The sequence below is a fragment of the Neofelis nebulosa genome, chromosome 7 (assembly GCF_028018385.1).
Source record: "Neofelis nebulosa isolate mNeoNeb1 chromosome 7, mNeoNeb1.pri, whole genome shotgun sequence".
Taxonomy (NCBI): Eukaryota; Metazoa; Chordata; class Mammalia; order Carnivora; family Felidae; genus Neofelis; species Neofelis nebulosa.
The window spans coordinates 18,183,458-18,205,600 of record NC_080788.1 but is presented as its reverse complement, the minus strand read 5'-3'; the positions used below and the strand labels follow the sequence as shown (position 1 = coordinate 18,205,600).

The window sequence follows — 22,143 nt, the reverse complement described above, 5'->3', positions numbered from 1 at the left end:
CCTGGTCTCCAACACATCCTTCCAAGTTATCTGATTCCCATTCTATGAGAGCTATTTCACAACTCTGTAAGTTGTAGATTACTGATAGCAATGTAAAATAATCCTTATTTATAAACACAAAAATAAATTATGTTCAATGGAGGGACAACCCTCTGTGGAAAAAAAGTTTTGTTTCCATTCGAAGTTCATTTCAATATTCTTAATCTATAAATGCTCTGTTCTTTGCATCCTCCTTTGAATTGGTTGTAATACCTCGTTTAACAGGTTGAATAAAAGGTTTAACACATCTAAAAATTTTTATATCTGTATGGAAATCATTACCTTCTCATATTTTGTGAAAATTATCCTTTAACATCAGAACATATAAAGAACTCTTACAACTAATAATACAAACAACTGAATTTGAAATTGAGCAAAAGATTTCTAAACAGATACACTTCTCCAAAGAAATGGCAAATAAGTACAACAAAAAGATAATGACTTAGTCTGTTCAGGCTGCTATAATAAAAATACCATAAATTGGGTGGCTTAAAAACAGAAATTCGGGGCATCTGGGTGGCTCAGTCGGTTAAGTGTCCAACTCTTGATATTGGCTCAGGTCACGCTCCCAAGGTTGTGGGATTGAGCCCTGAGTCCCGGGCTCCACGCTGCACATGGAGACTGCTTGAAATTCTCCCTCTTTCTCTCTCTCTCTCTCTGACCATCACCTCCATTTGTGTGCTCTTTCTCAAAGAAACAAAACAAAAACAACAGAAATTTATTTCTCAGTGTTTTGGAGGCCGGGGAGTCCAAGATCAAGATGCTGGCAGATCCAGTGTCTAGTGAAGGCCTGCCTTCTTATTACCTACCTTTTCACTGTGACCTGACATGACAGAAGGGGTGAGGGAGCTTTCTTGGGCTTCCTTTATTAAGGGCACTAATCTCACTCTTGAGGGCTCTGCCCTCAATTACCTAGTTACCTCCCAAAGGCACCAATTCCTAATACCATCATCTTGGGGGTTAGGATCTCAACATATGAATTTTGGGAGGACACAGATGCTTAATCTTTAGTTATTAGGGAGATGCAAAATAAAATCCTAATGAGTTGCTACTATACAGCCACTAGCATAGCCACAATAAAAAGACTGGAAATACCAAATGTTGGCAAGGATAAGGAGGAACTAGAACCCTCATACACTGCTAGCAGGAATGTAAATGGTACAGCCACTTTGGAAAGTAGTTTAGCAGTTTCTTTCAAAGTGAAAAATATAGCTAACCACACTTACTCCCCTAGGCATTTACCCAAGAGTCAGGAAAACATGTGCCCACAAAAAGCTTGCACACAGAGTTCCGGAAGGTGGCGGCGTAGGAGGACGCTGGGCTCACCGAGCGTCCTGCTGATCACTTAGATTCCACCTACACCTGCCTAAAGAACCCAGAAAACAGCCAGAGGATTAGCAGAACGGAGTCTCCAGAGCCAAGCGCAGACGAGAGGCCCACGGAAGAGGGTAGGAAGGGCGGCGAGGCGGTGCTCGCTCCACGGACTGGCGGGAGGGAGCCTGGGCGGAGGGGCGGCTCGCCGGCCAAGCAGAGCCCCCGAGTCGGGCTGGCAAAAGCGGAGGGGCCGGACGGACTGTGTTCCCACAGCAAGCGCGACTTAGCGTCTGGGAGGTCATAAGTGAACAGCTCTGCTCAGAAAGCGGGAAGGCTGGAGGACAAAGGGAGGGAGAGCTGCTGAGCCCCCGGAAGGCAGAGCTCAGCTTGGCGGGAACAAAGGCGCTCGCCAGCGCCATCTCCCTCGCCCATCCCCCAGCCAAAATCCCAAAGGGAACCAGTTCCTGCCAGGGAACTTGCTCGCTCCACGCAAACACCCAACTCTGTGCTTCTGCGGAGCCACCCCTCCAGCGGAGTCTGACTCTCTCCCACTGCCACAGGGCCCCTCCTGAAGTGGATCACCTAAGGAGAAGCGAGCTAAGCCTGCCCCTCCTGCCCCCGTGCACCTTGCCTACCCACCCCAGCTAACACACCAGATCCCCAGCACCACAAGCCTGGCAGTGTGCAAGTAGCCCAGACGGGCCACGCCACCCCACAGTGAATCCGGCCCCTAGGAGAGGGGAAGAGAAGGCACACACCAGTCTGACTATGGCCCCAGCGGTGGGCTGGGGGCAGACATCAGGTCTGACTGCGGCCCCGCCCACCAACTCCAGTTATACACCACAGCACAGGGGAAGTGCCCTGCAGGTCCTCACCACTCCAGGGACTATCCAAAATGACCAAATGGAAGAATTCCCCTCAGAAGAATCTCCAGGAAATAACTACAGCTAATGAACTGATCAAAAAGGATTTAAATAATATAACAGAAAGTGAATTTAGAATAATAGTCATAAAATTAATCGCTGGGCTTGAAAACAGTATACAGGACAGCAGAGAATCTCTTGCCACAGAGATCAAGGGACTAAGGAACAGTCACGAGGAGCTGAAAAACGCTTTAAACGAAATGCAAAACAAAATGGAAACCACGACGGCTCGGATTGAAGAGGCAGAGGAGAGAATAGGTGAACTAGAAGATAAAGTTATGGAGAAAGAGGAAGCTGAAAGAAAGAGAGGTAAAAAAATCCAGGAGTATGAGGGGAAAATTAGAGAACTAAGTGATACACTAAAAAGAAATAATATACGCATAATTGGTATCCCAGAGGAGGAAGAGAGAGGGAAAGGTGCTGAAGGGGTACTTGAAGAAATTATAGCTGAGAACTTCCCTGAACTGGGGAAGGAAAAAGGCACTGAAATCCAAGAGGCACAGAGAACTCCCTTCAGACGTAACTTGAATCGATCTTCTGCACGACATATCATAGTGAAACTGGCAAAATACAAGGATAAAGAGAAAATTCTGAAAGCAGCAAGGGATAAACGTGCCCTCACATATAAAGGGAGACCTATAAGACTCGTGACTGATCTCTCCTTTGAAACTTGGCAGGCCAGAAAGGCTTGGCACGATATCTTCAGTGTGCTAAACAGAAAAAATATGCAGCCGAGAATCCTTTATCCAGCAAGTCTGTCATTTAGAATAGAAGGAGAGATAAAGGTCTTCCCAAAAAAACAAAAACTGAAGGAATTTCTCACCATGAAACCAGCCCTACAAGAGATCCTAAGGGGGATCCTGTGACACAAAGTACCAGAGACATCACTACAAGCATAAAACATACAGACATCACAATGACTCTAAACCCGTATCTTTCTATAATAACACTGAATGTAAATGGATTAAATGCGCCAACCAAAAGACATAGGGTATCAGAATGGATAAAAAAACAAGACCCATCTATTTGCTGTCTACAAGAGACTCATTTTAGATCTGAGGACACCTTTAGATTGAGAGTGAGGGGATGGAGAACTATTTATCATGCTACTGGAAGCCAAAAGAAAGCTGGAGTAGCCATACTTCTATCAGACAAACTAGACTTTAAATTAAAGGCTGTAACAAGAGATGAAGAAGGGCATTATATAATAATTACAGGGTCTATCCATCAGGAAGAGCTAACAATTATAAATGTCTATGCGCCAAATACCGGAGCCCCCAGATATATAAAACAATTACTCATAAACATAAGCAACCTTATTGATAAGAATGTGGTCATTGCAGGGGACTTTAACACCCCACTTACAGAAATGGATAGATCATCTAGACACACAGTCAATAAAGAAACAAGGGCCCTGAATGATACATTGGATCAGATGGACTTGACAGATATATTTAGAACTCTGCATCCCAAAGCAACAGAATATACTTTCTTCTCGAGTGCACATGGAACATTCTCCAAGATAGATCATATACTGGGTCACAAAACAGCCCTTCATAAGTTTACAAGAATTGAAATTATACCATGCATACTTTCAGACCACAATGCTATGAAGTTTGAAATCAACCACAGGAAAAAGTCTGGAAAACCTCCAAAAGCATGGAGGTTAAAGAACACCCTACTAACGAATGAGTGGGTCAACCAAGCAATTAGAGAAGAAATTAAAAAATATATGGAAACAAACGAAAATGAAAATACAACAATCCAAACGCTTTGGGACGCAGCGAAGGCAGTCCTGAGAGGAAAATACATTGCAATCCAGGCCTATCTCAAGAAACAAGAAAAATCCCAAATACAAAATCTAACAGCACACCTAAAGGAAATAGAAGCAGAACAGCAAAGGCAGCCTAAACCCAGGAGAAGAAGAGAAATAATAAAGATCAGAGCAGAAATAAACAATATAGAATCTAAAAAAACTGTAGAGCAGATCAACGAAACCAAGAGTTGGTTTTTTGAAAAAATAAACAAAATTGACAAACCTCTAGCCAGGCTTCTCAAAAAGAAAAGGGAGATGACCCAAATAGATAAAATCATGAATGAAAATGGAATTATTACAACCAATCCCTCAGAGATACAAACAATTATCAGGGAATACTATGAAAAATTATATGCCAACAAATTGGACAACCTGGAAGAAATGGACAAATTCCTAAACACCCACACTCTTCCAAAACTCAATCAGGAGGAAATAGAAAGCTTGAACAGACCCATAACCAGCGAAGAAATTGAATCGGTTATCAAAAATCTCCCAACAAATAAGAGTCCAGGACCAGATGGCTTCCCAGGGGAGTTCTACCAGACGTTTAAAGCAGAGATAATACCTATCCTTCTCAAGCTATTCCAAGAAATAGAAAGGGAAGGAAAACTTCCAGACTCATTCTATGAAGCCAGTATTACTTTGATTCCTAAACCAGACAGAGACCCAGTAAAAAAAGAGAACTACAGGCCAATATCTCTGATGAATATGGATGCAAAAATTCTCAATAAGATACTAGCAAATCGAATTCAACAGCATGTGAAAAGAAGTATTCACCATGATCAAGTGGGATTCATTCCTGGGATGCAGGGCTGGTTCAACATTCGCAAATCGATCAACGTGATACATCACATTAACAAAAAAAAAGAGAAGAACCATATGATCCTGTCAATCGATGCAGAAAAGGCCTTTGACAAAATCCAGCACCCTTTCTTAATAAAAACCCTGGAGAAAGTCGGGATAGAAGGAACATACTTAAAGATCATAAAAGCCATTTATGAAAAGCCCACAGCTAACATCATCCTCAATGGGGAAAAACTGAGAGCTTTTTCCCTGAGATCAGGAACATGACAGGGATGCCCACTCTCACCGCTGTTGTTTAATATAGTGCTGGAAGTTCTAGCATTAGCAATCAGACAACAAAAGGAAATCAAAGGCATCAAAATTGGCAAAGATGAAGTCAAGCTTTCGCTTTGTGCAGATGACATGATATTATACATGGAAAATCCGATAGACTCCACCAAAAGTCTGCTAGAACTGATACACGAATTCAGCAAAGTTGCAGGATACAAAATCAATGTACAGAAGTCAGTTGCATTCTTATACACTAACAATGAAGCAACAGAAAGACAAATAAAGAAACTGATCCCATTCACAATTGCACCAAGAAGCATAAAATACCTAGGAATAAATCTAACCAAAGATGTAAAAGATCTGTATGCTGAAAACTATAGAAAGCTTATGCAGGTAATTGAAGAAGATATAAAGAAATGGAAAGACATTCCCTGCTCATGGATTGGAAGAATAAATATTGTCAAAATGTCAATACTACCCAAAGCTATCTACACATTCAGTGCAATCCCAATCAAAATTGCACCAGCATTCTTCTCGAAACCAGAACAAGCTATCCTAAAATTCATATGGAACCACAAAAGGCCCCGAATAGCCAAAGTAATTTTGAAGAAGAAGACCAAAGCAGGAGGCATCACAATCCCAGACTTTAGCCTGTACTACAAAGCTGTCATCATCAAGACACCATGGTATTGGCATAAAAACAGACACATAGACCAATGGAATAGAATAGAAACCCCAGAACTAGACCCACAAACGTATGGCCAACTCATCTTTGACAAAGCAGGAAAGAACATCCAATGGAAAAAAGACAGTCTCTTTAACAAATGGTACTGGGAGAACTGGACAGCAACATGCAGAAGGTTGAAACTAGACCACTTTCTCACACCATTCACAAAAATAAACTCAAAATGGATAAAGGACCTGAATGTGAGACAGGAAACCATCAAAACCTTAGAGGAGAAAGCAGGAAAAGACCTCTCTGACCTCAGCCGTAGCAATCTCTTACTCGGCATATCCCTAAAGGCAAGGGAATTAAAAGCAAAAGTGAGGGGCGCCTGGGTGGCACAGTCGGTTAAGTGTCCGACTTCAGCCAGGTCACGATCTCGCGGTCCGTGAGTTCGAGCCCCGCGTCAGGCTCTGGGCTGATGGCTCGGAGCCTGGAGCCTGTTTCCGATTCTGTGTTTCCCTCTCTCTCTGCCCCTCCCCCATTCATGCTCTGTCTCTCTCTGTCCCAAAAATAAATTTTAAAAAAACGTTGAAAAAAAAATTTTTTAACAAAAAGCAAAAGTGAATTACTGGGACCTTATGAAGACAAAAAGCTTCTGCACAGCAAAGGAAACAACCAACAAAACTAAAAGGCAACCAACGGAATGGGAAAAGATATTTGCAAATGACACATCGGACAAAGGGCTAGTATCCAAAATCTATAAAGAGCTCATCAAACTCCACACCCGAAAAACAAATAACCCAGTGAAGAAATGGGCAGAAAACATGAATAGACACTTCTCTAAAGAAGACATCCGGATGGCCAACAGGCACATGAAAAGATGTTCAACGTCGCTCCTTATCAGGGAAATACAAATCAAAACCACACTCAGATACCACCTCACGCCAGTCAGAGTGGCCAAAATGAAGAAATCAGGAGACTATAGATGCTGGAGAGGATGTGGAGAAACGGGAACCCTCTTGCACTGTTGGTGGGAATGCAAATTGGTGCAGCCGCTCTGGAAAGCAGTGTGGAGGTTCCTCAGAAAATTAAAAATAGACCTACCCTATGACCCAGCAATAGCACTGCTAGGAATTTATCCAAGGGATACAGGAGTACTGATGCATAGGGGCACTTGTACCCCAATGTTTATAGCAGCACTCTCAACAATAGCCAAATTATGGAAAGAGCCTAAATGTCCATCAACTGATGAATGGATAAAGAAATTGTGGTTTATATACACAATGGAATACTACGTGGCAATGAGAAAAAATGAAGTATGGCTTTTTGTAGCAACGTGGATGGAACTGGAGAGTGTGATGCTAAGTGAAATAAGCCATACAGAGACAGACAGATACCATATGGTTTCACTCTTATGTGGATCCTGAGAAACGTAACAGAAACCCATGGGGGAGGGGAAGGGAAAAAAAAAAAAAAAAAGAGGTTAGAGTGGGAGAGAGCCAAAGCATAAGAGACTCTTAAAAACTGAGAACAAACTGAGGGTTGATGGGGGGTGGGAGGGAGGGCAGGGTGGGTGATGGGTATTGAGGAGGGCACCTTTTGGGATGAGCACTGGGTGTTGTATGGAAACCAATTTGACAGTAAATTTCATATATTAAAAAATAAAAAAATAAAAAAAAAAAGCTTGCACACAAATGTTCACAGCAACATGATTCGTAACAGCCCCAGTTAAAAAAAAAATGTAATCGTCAAATCACCTAGTGAATAAACAAAATGTGGCGCATCCATACAATATTACTTAGCAATTAAAAAAACCAAACTACTAAAACCTGCAACAACACACATGCAAGAACTTTATGCTAAGTAAAATAAGCCAGACACAAAAGGCTACATATGACATGATTTGCATTATACGTGATCTCTAGAAAAGGCAAAACTATAGAAATAGATTAGGGGTTGGCTGCGGGTAGGAACAGTGGCTAGGGACAGAAAGGAACTCGGGGGCTTCTGGGGATGATGGACATTTCTAAAACTAGATTGTGATAAGGGTTCTTCAACTGGGTACATTTAATAAGATTCCCCAAATTGAACATGTAAAGTGGTAAATTTTATGCTGTATAAATTGTACCTCTGTAAAGACGTTTAAAAAAAATTCAGTGGGCAGTAGTTTAAATGAATTGTTAACTCATGCCAGGAACATAATTACTGACCTTGTTATAAAAATTAACAAGATATTATTTAGAGGACTTTAAAATGTGATGTGAGGGAAAACAAGTTGTGTGCAGGTCACACGTTGTCTATCGGTTGCAGACAGTGCCCCGGAGGTAAGTAAATTGAAATGCTATTTCTAGCTTTTCTGTTTATATATCATAACTTTACATAGTTTCTGATTCAGAAGCGGTTAGAATTGAAACTATCAATAGGAGATAAACACTTATATCTTCTATTAGGTCATGTCTTTTAGTAGCGGAAACACTTTCATCGCTCATTCCATGCCCTTCATAAAATGAAACCTGTTAGAGTTCGAAGAAATTTAAGGATGCTGGATTTTAGTGATAGAAGGTATATCAGAACCCATCAAGTTAAAACCTATGTAGCACACTGAGCAAGAAAATGGAGACAGAGGGAGTAAGTGACATTAAGTTTATAGGCTTTGGTTTATTGCAAGTTCACAGTTCTCAAGGCTCCATGGACTTTTAAGTGTAGGAAGCTTAAATAGCTTCAGCCATAAAGTCGAAAAGCAATTTCACAGGGTATCATAGGCACCACCAAGAGCATTCAAAAATATATATATAAATGATGATTGACACTTTAGAGAAAAATTCTTAAGTACAGAATAGGTAAAATTAGTATTTAGTGTTGATTTAAAAAGCTGACTGGATCTACTACATTTAGAACCTCAAAAGACAAAGAGAAGAAAACTCATTTTTCTCTTTCATTTAAAATGAACAGTATTCTACAGTCCATAATATATCATTCATTAAATATATTTGGTTCTTATATTGCTAAATAATGCAGGGATATGATATGTATAAAATATATATATTCAATTATGCCACTGGATCATTTCACTTCAAGTGAACAAAGCATGGAAATTTATCTCTGAACACGGCAGTCCCTCTCGTGTGTATACAGACTGCAGGGCAACAAGTATGAAAGACAGTGTGAGCAAATCCTCCTTCACTGGTTATGCAGAAAAATTAGTAAAGAAAAACTGTCTCATGTGCTCAAATAGGTAAAATATTCAGCCACCCAGTGATAGCACAACAGAAATCATGATTTGGGTTTGGGATACATACAACAATATGCATAATTGTGCATAGTTTTAGAACATGTTTTCCAGGCTGTATTTGCTCTGCTTTAGATTAAACATCTTTTTCAAGTCATGCAAAGATAAAATTACATGAATATTTCTTTGGTTACTCAACTGAAGATTTAAATGATAAGATTTTTTAATCTTATTTATAAAAAACTTACACCCTCATTCATAAAAAATACATACTTAAATTTAAAATTTATTTTTCTTTAATGTTTATTCATTTTTGAAAGACAGAGACTGAGACAGAGAACATGCAGGGGTGGGGCAGAGAGAGAGGGAGCACAGAATCTGAAGCAGGCTCCAGGCTCTGAGCTGTCAGCACAGAGTCTGATGTGGGGCTCGAACCCACGAACTGTGAGATCATGACCTGAGCCAAAGTTGGATGCCTGACCAACTGAGCCACCCGCCCGCCCCTACATACTTAAACTTTACAAGAAGGTACAAATGGAAAAAGGAAAGAAAGACTCTGAATTATTCTAAACATCCATATGCATCTTTCAGGATTATTTCAACATTTTACAATAATGACTATAAAATTATACTAAAAATTATCTCATTTAAGGAAGATGGGATTCATATTAAAAACCTAAATGTATAAGTAAATAATATGACTTCTACAAAGCCTGCTGTTACTCCTGAAAAAATAAATACTAAGATACTGATACTGTAAGTTCACACTAAAATAATAAATAACATTTTTTTAAATTTTTGGGAGAGAGACAGAAAGCGAGTTAACGGGAGAGGGACAAAGAGGCAGAGAATCCCAAGAAAGCTCCATGCTGTCAGCAGGGCTCGATGTGGGGCTCAATCTCACAAACCATGAGATCATGACCTGAGCTGATATCAAGAGTTGGATGCTTAACCGACTGAGCCAACCAGGTGCCCCAATACCAAACTTTTGAAATTAAAAAGAAAATCATCATCAAACACACCTGCCAGACTTTAATTCTCTTTTAGAAGAAGTCAGGAGCAGGAATGTCGGCAGATCTATCCAAGAAACAGAGAAGACATGCAACCAACTAATGACATTTATTGCAAGCATAAAGGGACATTAATTTTTTAAAGCCTTTGACACTTTGACAGCCACAGTTTTGACTTACAAGTAAATACACAATGAAAACTAACACAATTTGTTTGGAAACAACATATCTGTGTAAAATTTTGATTTTTTAAAAAGGAATAGTAAAAAGGATTAAACAAAGAACTGTGATGTCAGCCGTCGGCAGCGAGGGGAGAGGTTGGCAACAAGTCGTATCAAACTAAATTTTAATTACTTCTCATTACATCAACCTTTGGCAAATCATAAATCTTTTCATTCACTAAAACAATCATTACCTTTAAAATTACTTGCAAGAAGACAGTATGATTTAAAACTTTTAACAGGTTAAAACGATTTAAAGATGAAGCAAAGAACAAGTTCAAATAAAATATGAAACAAAATAAATGTTTTATGCATTGAAGACAATACTTATTAGGAAATAACCCATATGCTGCCAGTTAGTTTTTCTTCACAATTATACAGTTTGACCTAAAACTATAATTTTCTGATCACATCACAAAAACAATATACTGAAATCAAGGTAAAAAAATACTAACAGCTATAAAATAACCATGAAAATACAACCTTTTTAAATATATCTATTTAAAACTTGCTTTTTCCAAAGACTGGTTCATAAATACAAATCAAATCACTACGAATATATGAAAAACCTATTTAATACTCAAAAGCTCTTCAGTAAAAATGAACTACGTACCTCAAGTTTTGCCAAGATACCAAAACTACGACAGAAATTACTCCACACCACCTTGAAAATACTGTGCTGCAGGCTGATTTAGATCCAAAAATAACAATTAAATCTCTGAATTTGCATTAAGAAGTGGTGCCTAAAAATATATATTTTCTAAGTTCTCAAGAACATTCACTCCAAAAAAATTAAGATCGTTGATATGCATCAGCTTTTTTTTTTAATACCCTTAATTCCTGGTATTCGTGATAACATATGGTTATGAACCCATCATGGGCCTTCTATCACTGCAACCACAACACTTGGCAAATTATTTAAGCAAAAGATTTTAACTTGTAGGAGTAGTTTTTCAAATCTGTAATTCAGAATGACAATCCTGTCAGGATTGTGTGTGACAGACTAGGAGGTGGATACACTGGAGAGATAAAATAATGAGAAATACTCGAATCCACATCATCTGCTCCTGAACACCACTGCACGTCAGCTCAGGCCCTCAACCTCATGCATGACTTCTTAAATCCTCTCCAACTGACCTCAGTACTGTCTTCACGGTTCCCAATCAGCACCAAGCTCCTAAGATACCATGGTAAGAAAAATTAATTGTACAGAGAAAGGGAAGAATAACAGCACTGCCTGCAAAGTGAATTTGGAAATACCCCCCTTAGGATTTCAAACTGGGTCGCTGCTATTATGATGTTAGCTGCTTTTAAATCTTTTCACAAAGGAATGGACCATGGAAAGGAATTCAACATGCCTTAGCCAGTAGTGTGATTGATGGGAGAGGCTTTCCAAGTTTCAAAGGACTAACTTTTCTCCTTTTGCCTTTAAAAAGTATCATCACAATGAACTTTTGTTTTTCAGACACTTGGCACGTGTTCTGCCATTTCCCTTCACATCTTTCCTAAAAAGGAGTATTTTCTCTATTTATTTGACACTGAGAAGGATGCATGGTCCAGAACACAAAACTTTTTTTCTTTTAGAAGAATTTTAATGGCCATTTTTATTCCAAAGTTTTTCCCTAATTTTCAAAGCTTGGAAAAGTTTGTAAATAAAATCTTAAAGTTTTAGCTCCATTTGTAACTATTGTACAATATGTAATAATATCAATAGTAAAAACACTTTTTCTGAGAAATCCATGTGTTTTTAAGGTTCATTTACTTTGAAAGAGAGTGTGCACAGCTGGGGGAGGGGCAGAGACAGAGTATCCCAAGCAGGCTCCAGGCTATCAGTGCAGAGCCTGACACGGGACTCGATCTCACATAGTGTGAGATCATGACCCGAGACGAAATCAAGAGTCAGATGCTTAACCGACTGAGCTACCCAGGCGCCCCAGAAAAATCCATATGCTTTATCTAATGTAGTCTACCAAGATAATTTTATGTAAAAACCTGAATAAAAAAAACTATCACTATAACATTACTAATATATATTTAGCTATGGTATAAAATTACCTTACTAATAGAGTATTATGTATAACAAAGACACTAGTAAGGTAATGTTATATCTGTGAGAGACACTGAAAGAACAGATTCTGAATATGAGTTTAGGACTCTAACACAATTTATTCATTTACTCAGTGGTCATTCAGAAAGCTCAGGATGGGCAAGTTGTTAGATTTCATCCCTCTATCCTTTAGTTGTCAAATGGGTATCTTAACCACTCTGCACTGCACCAAGATAACTAAGTACTAACACACTCAGTACTTCTCTATCCTCTCCGTCTAGTCTCTTCTTTGGAAGTACAAATATTAGTTTAGGATATTAGACAATAAAGTAACATGAGCTCCTTTGAAATCTGGGTCTAGATTTTGTTCATGTTCACTGTCCGCCCCCCCCCCCCCCCGCCTTCCTCTAATACACAGCACGGTACTTTGAACCAAGAGATAGTTCTTTGTTAGGTGGATGAAACAGTTAAGTACCCCAGGTAATGTAGATAATCCCACAAAATAGAGAAAAGTCTATTTAAATGCTGACCATACATATACAGCCTGGTGACATCAGAGGGCTGCTCTGCCAGAGATTAATTATTTAGATTCTTTATTAGTGAGAAAAAAAGTGCTAGCTAGTTATTTTACCAGCACTGATGTGGATAGAGTGAAAAGCTGATTCTCCCTAGGAGGATAAAGTACCCTGAATTTCTAGAGTAGCCACCAAGGAAGGTAATATGGGTGAAGAGCCATGATCATCTGGGGGGAGGAGGTACCATAAGATCCTTTGTGTTTGAGGGTTCAAAAACAGAGCTGCTCTATTTTCCCTGAGTTGATCTCTGAGCTACAATGGAAGAGACAGCAATGAAACCAGGGCTGAGCCAGTGTTCCTGGAGTCACCAGCGTTCCTAGAAACTGTAACTCAGGGACCACCAATGTGGATCACCAGTGACCAGTCTGTACCCACAGGAGTAGGCTCAGCACTTCTGAAGAAGCACTACAGGCTGTGCTATCGTCTGTCGATTATGCCAATAACGTCTCACCAAGTAGGGCAGTGAGCCATGGTGGAAGCTCTGGAATGACCAGGCTCCATTCTTACTCTGTGCTCCAGCAGGAAGGCTGGTATGTTCCCCTCCCCACCTCCACATCAGACCAGTGAGCACAGAGATTCCAGAACTATTTAGGTGGCAACAGGACAGGTCTAAGAAGAGACACTAGATTTCATTTCAATAAAGCAGTAAGAGGCTCAACTGGAAGAAAAACACATTTTAAGAAAAAAATAGGGGGACCTGGATGGCTTTGTCGGTAGAATGCCCCACTCTTGATTTCAACTCAGGTCATGATCCCTAGGTTGTGGGATCGAGCTCTGCATCAGCCTCTACACTGAGCATGGAGCCTGCTTGAGACTCTGACTCTCTCTCTCTAAAAAAAAAAAAGAAAAGAAAAAAGTAATAAACTTGACCATACTTGAAGGCTGAGGTTTTAGAAAAATTCATACTAGTTATATGTAGTACATATTTCTGTTTGTGTATTTTTGCATATACATGTCCTTTTGTTATTTTTTAGAATTTTTATTATGAAAGTACAACATAGGCTGCTTTAATGTTTTTAATTTGGACTAAAAATCTTTCCTTTTTTGGTATGCAAAACAACTTTTCAAGGATAAAAACATTTCAAAAAAAAAGGCTGATTTATATGCCAGATGTAAGCAACATCTTTTCTGACTCCTGGTTACATTTTGTTGTTTGTTTCTTACCACAACCTTCTCTCATGGGAGTTTATAGCAAATTGCAAAAGCATCAGGCTTCTGTTGACTATCAAGAATGAGTGGATGCTTCTAATATCCACTAGCCCTTGTGGTCTTTACCAAAGGGTGAATCCAAAAAATGTTTGCCAAGTGGCTCTGCACTGATGGAAAACCTGCCTTAATATTCCTTTATTTGTAAGTGCATGGTATTTGTCTTCCTAATAAATCACATAATTTTACTTAATCAAGTCAGAAAAGACCTTTGGAATAAAATGAGTTTAAATTTGCTCTGTAACAATTAATGTTCGAGTTCTGATGCTGGAAGTAGGAGAAGGCAATATACAAACGTTTAAGTGCTACATAATTTATACATATGAAAACATGCAAGTTAGCAATCAGATGAGAAATCAAAGAACATCTAATAGGACCCCCACTCCCAGACATGACAGGGTCACTGACACCAGACTTATTCCCCACTAAAATACAATAAAACTATTCAAAAATATATGAGGCAACAGTTCTCAAGCAATAGACAGGAAACAGAGAACTCTGATCTTTGAAATCCGGGAACACAAGAGGTGAGGGATGTGTTGGATGTGGCTTTCTGCTAAGGGGCTCACGCTGGGCCACAGCACAGGGAAGTAGAGCCCAAGGCAGAGCGCAAGAGCCAGAGGTCCGGCCTGGGAGCTGAGGCAGCTGGAAAATGTAGGACAGGATACGAAAGGGCAGCAAGCTGTGAGAGGGTGAATGGGTGTTTAATGAAGAGCATACAGGAGAGCACAAAAGAAGGTAGTGAGCAGAAGACGATGAGCAGGTTATCATCCAACCTTAGACCGGGAGAAAAAAAATATTTTTTAAATAAGAACAAAGCTTTGGGGACCTGTGAAACGACTGTCAAGTGATTTAACATGGATAACTGAGGTTCCCAAAAGAGAGGAAACAGGGCAGAAAAATATCTGAAGAAATAATGACAGAAAACTTCCCAATTTGGGAATCAAGAAAACCCCAACTGGGATATTTTAAAAATCCTACATTGTGTCACATCGTAAACAAACTGCTAGGGAAAGATAAAGAGAAAAATTTTAACATAGCCATGGACAAAAAGATATTATATACAGTGTAACAATGATACAAATTGCAACTGATTTCTCATAAGAAACAATGGGGTCAGGAGACAATGGAAGGTCACCTTCATAAAGTGCCAGAAAGAAATCCTGTGAACTGAGAATTCTATATCCAGAGAGAAGAGTCTTCAAAAATAAGGACATATTTGCATAAAGAAAATTGAGACGGTGCATGGCCGGTGGATCTGCACCACAAGAAATCCTACAGGAAGTACTATGAAGAGAAACAATACCAGATAGAAACTACAACTACAGGAAAGAATGAAAAGCACAAGTAATAGAACATAACGTGGGTAAATACAAAGAATATCTTCTTTTAATGATCTTGATTTCCTTTAAAGACAACTGACTGTTGCAATATAGACACTACATTGTAGAGTTCATAACATATATAGAAAAAATATGATAAAGTAACATAAGGAGGGTACATGGAAGTATACTACTGGGAAGATTCTTACAATTTATATTAAGTGGTAACATATAAGTGAACTGTAATAAGGATACATATATATGAAAATATACATCCATAAAAAGCCTTACACAAGAATGTTGGATATTAGCTGTATTCATCATAGTCCAAAGCTAAAAGAAACCTGTATGTTCATCAAGAGGAAAATAAATACATAAACCGTATATTCAAACATTAGAATACCACTCTGCAACTTAAAGAAGATTGGGCTACCAATATATGCAACAGCATGGACACATTATTGTGAGTGAAAGAAGCCAGCCACAGCGAGCATTCTGTATGGCTGTGCACGTATTACGTGCAACCACAGGTTACATTAGTCTGTGGTCACAGAAGTCAGAAGAGTGTTCGCCTGTGGCACACAGACTGGAGAACACATGAGAGTACTTTCTGGGGTAGTGGAAATGTTCTATATCTTGACTACGATATTGATTACGTGGGTACGTACATTGTCAAATCTCCGAAGTGTACATTTGTGCATTCCACTCTATGTAAATTTTACCTCAATAAAACAACTGTAAGGCAAAAATGGGAAGAACAAAAATTAAAAGAAAAATACAAGAGAGGAGATGGCTATGATAACTGTTCAAGTTAGGTGTTGGGAGTATGGGGGCTCATCATTCTATTCTGTGTCCTTTTGTATTTCAAATTTTCCATAATAAAAAGTTTTTCTAAAAAGAAAGGCAATAATAATGGATCACTAATACATTTGTATAATGTATTAATACACAATTAATAATGTATATTTCAAATTTGCTAAGAGTAGATCTCAAGTGTTCTCACCGCGCACACGCACACAGTAACTATGGGAGGTGATGGATATGTTCATTACTTTCATTGTGGTAATCATTTCACAATGTATATGTATATCAAAATATCATGTTGCATACCTTAAAAATATATAATTTTTATGTGTGAAAAATAAACAAAGGTCAAAAATAAAATTGTAAGATAACACAGTAAAAAAAAATTAGCCAAAACATTTATTTAACTTTCTCCTTACGGTATCTGGATATAAACCTATTGAACTCATTGCCAAATAAAATACAAAGTTATTAAAATAATAATTTTTCTTAAAGGGAACTAAGTCTGCTCAGGCAAATAGTGCTTCAAGGTTCCAAAGTTTTTATACCATAGACCATGACGTCAATAATCCAGAACAGTTTTTTGGGTTTTTTTTGAGTGATGATTATTTATTCATCTTGGAGACAAGTTAAGTCCATACTATTAAATTGGCCTTATTCTTTCAGGCCGGGTTTTGGACTAAGGAAGATGTTTCAAGCAGGTGTATCAAGCACCTTTCTTCAGTCCACAGTGCATGTTGTCTGTTGGAGCCCCATGCGTGTATCTCTCAGACCTACCACTTCCATTTCTTTGGTCAGGGCTCCACTGCAGTATCCATATCCCTGTGGCTGAGGCCTTTTCCACAGAAGGCTGCTGCCTCTTCTGTGTACCTGTTGTAGGTACAACAGGCCCCAAGGACCCTCTCATCCAAGCAACTCTGAACCAATAATTTGGGGGAGTTGATGTTTTCACGCTTAGGCCTCTCAACACTTGAGCAGGATGATTCCCAGGGATGTGTTTTACGTGGGATTAAGCTGTCGTGGCCCACTGTGGTGGCTGGTGGAGGAGTTCAGGGCATGCCACCCCAAAATATGCGAGTCTGGCATATGAGTTATTTTGAGTTAAAGACACTGGAAAGTGGCAGAAGCAAGGAGGCACGTTTCTCCCTAGAAGCACGAGAGAAACTCCCATGTAAAAGGCGTCCTCCCTGTACCAGGAGGGAGACATTCTTATCGCCAGAAATGGAGAGTCGAGGCCGAGGGAAATCTTAACGAACCAAACTTGTTAAGCCAACCTTTACATTCCTAGTCACTGTTTCACAACTAACTGCCCTAGCCCAAACCCCTTTGTCTGGTCACATTTTCATAACTACTACCCTTTGTCCAATCTAGTGTAGAGGTGTTTGGCTTTAACCACTTCTTCGGGTCTTCATTTTTCTCGTGAGGTTTCCTTTGCACGTGTAAAAATTACTAAGTAAAATCTGTATACTTTTCTCCTGTGGATCTGTCTTATGTCAGTTAATTCTTGGGCCGAGCTGGAGACCCTAAGAGGGCAGAGGAAAGGTGGCACCTCCCCTATGCTGACTTAGTAACACATTCTTTCTAAGCTGCCTCTACATTCCTGTATCCTGTCACTACTTCCCACCAGTGTTCTCTGTTCTTCCTAAAAAATGACCTGTGCTCAGGGGGAAAAAAAAAGAGAGAGACGTCTAATATGGTACAAAGAGGAAAAAAAAAAAACAGATGACAGGATGAACCACTTTATACACATACTATTGCTAACATACAGATCATGCCGTTGCTAACCCTCAACTTCCTACTACTAGTAAAAGCCTTTGCAACTTCCAAGCATTAAGAGTTAAGCAAAGAGGTGAGTTCAAGATACAATTAATCCTATTCCTCAGAATGGCCATGTGAAGCCTTTGGCCGTGTTAAGTGGAGCTCTTTTGGCTGTTTGGCTTCACAGAAGCCAACAAGAGAGCGATCTTACGCACAAAGCCTATGAGCCGTAAGAATACAACTAGTAACTGGGATACTAAAGAAAACATAGAATGTCTCTGCCTCCATCTTCTGTGTTTCCCAGAAGTGTTTCTTCTGTTTCCCAGTCCGTGTGCCCACTTCCCAGTGCCTCACAAGATTACACAGCATTGTGCAACAGCTCAGAGAGAAAGAGAGGTTGATTTTCTTTTTCCAATTTCCCTGCTCTCTCTTATTCTCTTTCCTTGCCCCTCACCAGCCTCTTCTAAAATTCCCAGGATGAGAACTGTCCTGCTTGGGTCAGGTACCAACACCAGGACCAATCAATTGTAGAGATAAGGCCACATCACAAGGTAAGAAAATGGCCAGACACGCAATCTAACAGAATGGGGGAAAGAGACATCCCAGAAGATGAGTTCCAGTCCACAAGGCCACCACTACCATGTGGGTATTGGCAGACAGCTCAACAGAATCAGCCACTATGAGTCATTGATGTGTCTGAGAAACTGGCAGGAACACTGGACCTTTTTCATAACATGTACATAATCGCAGATACCAAACTGTGTGCAAACTACATGGCGTTCATGAAACCCCTATAATCCATTCTTAGATCCTAAGTTTAAAACTCTATATGCATCTAGATGTTTCAAATGGTTCAGATTTTTCAAATATCAGTCTAAAACTTTTCAAATTTTAAATACTGAATACAAAATTATATTCAAAGGTTTTCAACCACAACAAATCCACATAATGAAATGTTAAGTCTTTGAGGAAATATAACACATAGAAGTTTATGTCATACATGATAGCCAGGACTGGGTGGAGGTAACAATCAAATATCAAATGATCTCTACTGTCATCAAATGCAGACAACACGGGAGCCCTCACATTTTTTTTTTTTAACTACACTTAGAATATTTCCCGCTGTATATGACCAACACGATCAAACACTGGGGGACATGTACCTAGCCCCACTGCCATTCAAATCATAACACTCGCAATTAACTCATAAAAAGATAAAGTGAACCAAATAATTAGTAAGATCTAGTCCACTGCTACTCATGATGGCCTAGAATGAAAAAAATCTACATATGGCTCAGTCAAAAGTTTCTATTCAAAATACAGCTATTGCTGTATGTAATTTTACTCAAAACAGGCAAAACCAAACATATACAACAGAAGAGAGCTATGGAAACAAAACCAGAAATAAATGCTTACAATCACGCAACAGGTGAAATATAAACTAAAAATGATATGAAAGCAGTCCAAAAACCTATACCCTTCACTGGTTATTAGGAAGCAGTCAATGATATCAGTAGCACATCCTTAATCTCCAAGAGTATATAATGGAAGGAAATGACCACATTCTACCACAAAATGTTCTTATATTACAGGAAAAAACAGAATAATAGAATATAAGGAACAATGGTTTAACAGAGAACTGCATTTGTCATATGCTCCTTAAATTTATATAAAAAAGGACTTATAAGTACAGTATTATATTCATGTATTTTGATTCTACAATAGATCTTGTAGAAGTTTCATATATGAGAGTATGAAAACCCGAAGTATTATCTTTACTGATACATTTCCCAGGCAATCTCCAAAAGAGAATCTAATTTCCTGAGTATCTGAATATATAAACTCCTTGAAAGCTAGAATGATAAAACACCACTGAGCCCGATTACATACAATAAACTCTAAAGGAAAAGATCAGATTCCTACACCACATTAAAATTTTTTGTATTAACTGTAACTGGAAAATGTAAGACAGTAATTATATGGGGTTAAAGAATTTCTTAAGCAGAGTCAACTGCTGTACTCTTTTTGTAAATATTGAGCCTACATATTAAGGCCAGCATGTAAAGTCTAAAAATTAATCAGTTATAATGCTTCACTCAGAAATTTTTATATTTGAAAACCTTTAGAGAAGGTGTCTTTTATATCACAAAGAAATATTACAGATTTTTTCATTCATGGATTAAACATGAATAGTTTAGAGTAGTTTTTAACATTCTCACATGACCCTGAAGTCCTACAACAGGTAGTAATTTGTAATTCTGGTTGAGTCACACATTTCACCTGGATACACTAAGAGACTGGTTGGTGTTCCTGAGTTACTAAGTAGAAATAAGCCTCAACAATGTGACATCTGCCTTTTTCTCTGCTCATTCTTGAATGCAAAGTAACTTCCATATAATACCTAAAGCACAAGTTAAAAAAAAATTTTTTTTACATACTTCATCTTTTTTTTTTTTTTAAATATGGAAGATGACATATGGCAAAACTTGCAAATGTATGGATTCACAAAGGAAGGTCCCTGGATGCTCCCTATAAGAAAGTCACGGGGTTTAATGGTAGCTCAGGAGAATGCAGAATTTTGGTACCATACTCGGGCACATCACAATCTAAGAGGATATTCAGTAGGCAGAAATGACAGTTAGTCCCAGGATTCAAACTTAAATTCTGCTGTGAAATTCTAGTAAGATTTATTAAATCAAAGTTAATGTACAACAATTACCTCACTAGAGAATGAGAGAAAACACTGTACGTATTTCCTTTTTGGATACTAAAATGATTACATCATGCAAAGTTCATCTGAATTCTCTATGTAAAATATTCTGAACTGAATTACCTTTTTGTACAAATATTTCACCACGGCAGTGACTTGACGGGGCACTGACTGCAATGCATAATTGTAGTAATTGTAGGTAAAAGCATAAATGCCACCTTCTCATGTCTGCATCAGGGAAAACTCCCTTAAACACATTTCACCCTTAGTTTCACCTTCAAACAAACGGACCACCTCAAATCCTAAATACACCCAAAGCCCACTGCCTAGACACACAGTGAGAAACAGGCATAACAGATTTGTAAATAGGCAAGAAACTACTTTGTGCTATAGACTATGATTACCTGGAGGTAGGAATTGCAGTTGGTTATTAGCTAATCGAAGATGACGTAAAGCTCTCAGACGACCAATTTCTGGGCAAACAATTTCTAAGGCATTGTCACTAAGATCCAAACATTGGAGTTTTATGAGAGATCCAATGGCTTCAAAAAGAAAAGAAAGGTGAAGGGAAAATTAATTTGACCCAGTGTTATGACAAATCTTTAATGCAAGTACTACCAAATTAAATATTTTAATAGTTAATATCCCTGCCTCTGTTGCTTGCAAAATAGTAAAAACATAGATCTTTTAATTCAATCAAAACTGCTAACTGAATTTACTAATTAGGGGAGACAATCTTTGAAACTAACAAGTTAAAGATGCTTTATAAGTAAAATTCCCTAATACACCAACCAAAATTTGCTTTATATTATAAAGCAAAGCTTAAACTATGGTTATGTCGTAACTAAAATTGGAGTGCCCTTACCTTCTGGCACCACAACTATGTTATTTGAGTGAAGGTATCTGTGGGGAAAGAAGAAAAAAAAAAAAAAAACGGAGCTGTTATCATTCAGTCCTTTTGCTAGATAACCAATTTGTAAAATGCTCACTTAGAAATTTATCAAATATAAAGGGACCAAAATGTTCTATCATACCCCAATCTAAGTGCATGCCATAAAGCACATGGTCATCACAGATAATTAATAATATTTTCAGAATGGTATTTTATGCTGGAATGGCAAATATTAAACCTATTTACTGATCTAAGTTGTTATTTTAAAATAAAAGCATACACAATAGATGTATTTCGAGTTATTTTTTTAAACTGACAAATTACTAGTTTTACAAAACAAATTACAAATTACAAAACAAATTACTAGTTTTTCTAGTTCATTTTAAAGTATTCGGGTTTTCAGAAAAACACCTATTGTGTAAAGAAAAATCAACACTTATTATGTAAATGAAAATGCAACTTTTAATTTCAAATGGAAGACTTACAAAATAAGCAAACCAAGGCTATTTCAAGCTAATATGCTGACAGAGAACCAA

At 38.5% G+C, this 22,143-nt stretch overlaps 1 protein-coding gene across 5 annotated transcripts in view; it reads right to left on the bottom strand.

Annotated features, from left to right (window-relative positions):
* LRRC28 (leucine rich repeat containing 28) overlaps window positions 1-22,143 on the bottom strand; it is a 186,561-nt gene that overhangs the window by 102,299 nt on the left and 62,119 nt on the right. For all 5 annotated transcript variants that reach the window (XM_058736730.1, XM_058736729.1, XM_058736733.1 and 2 more), the window contains 2 exons: window positions 21,581-21,618; window positions 21,120-21,257 (listed from right to left, as the gene is read on the bottom strand). In XM_058736730.1, coding sequence (XP_058592713.1) covers window positions 21,120-21,257; window positions 21,581-21,618 — 176 coding nt within the window. The remainder of the gene's footprint in view (window positions 1-21,119; window positions 21,258-21,580; window positions 21,619-22,143) is intronic.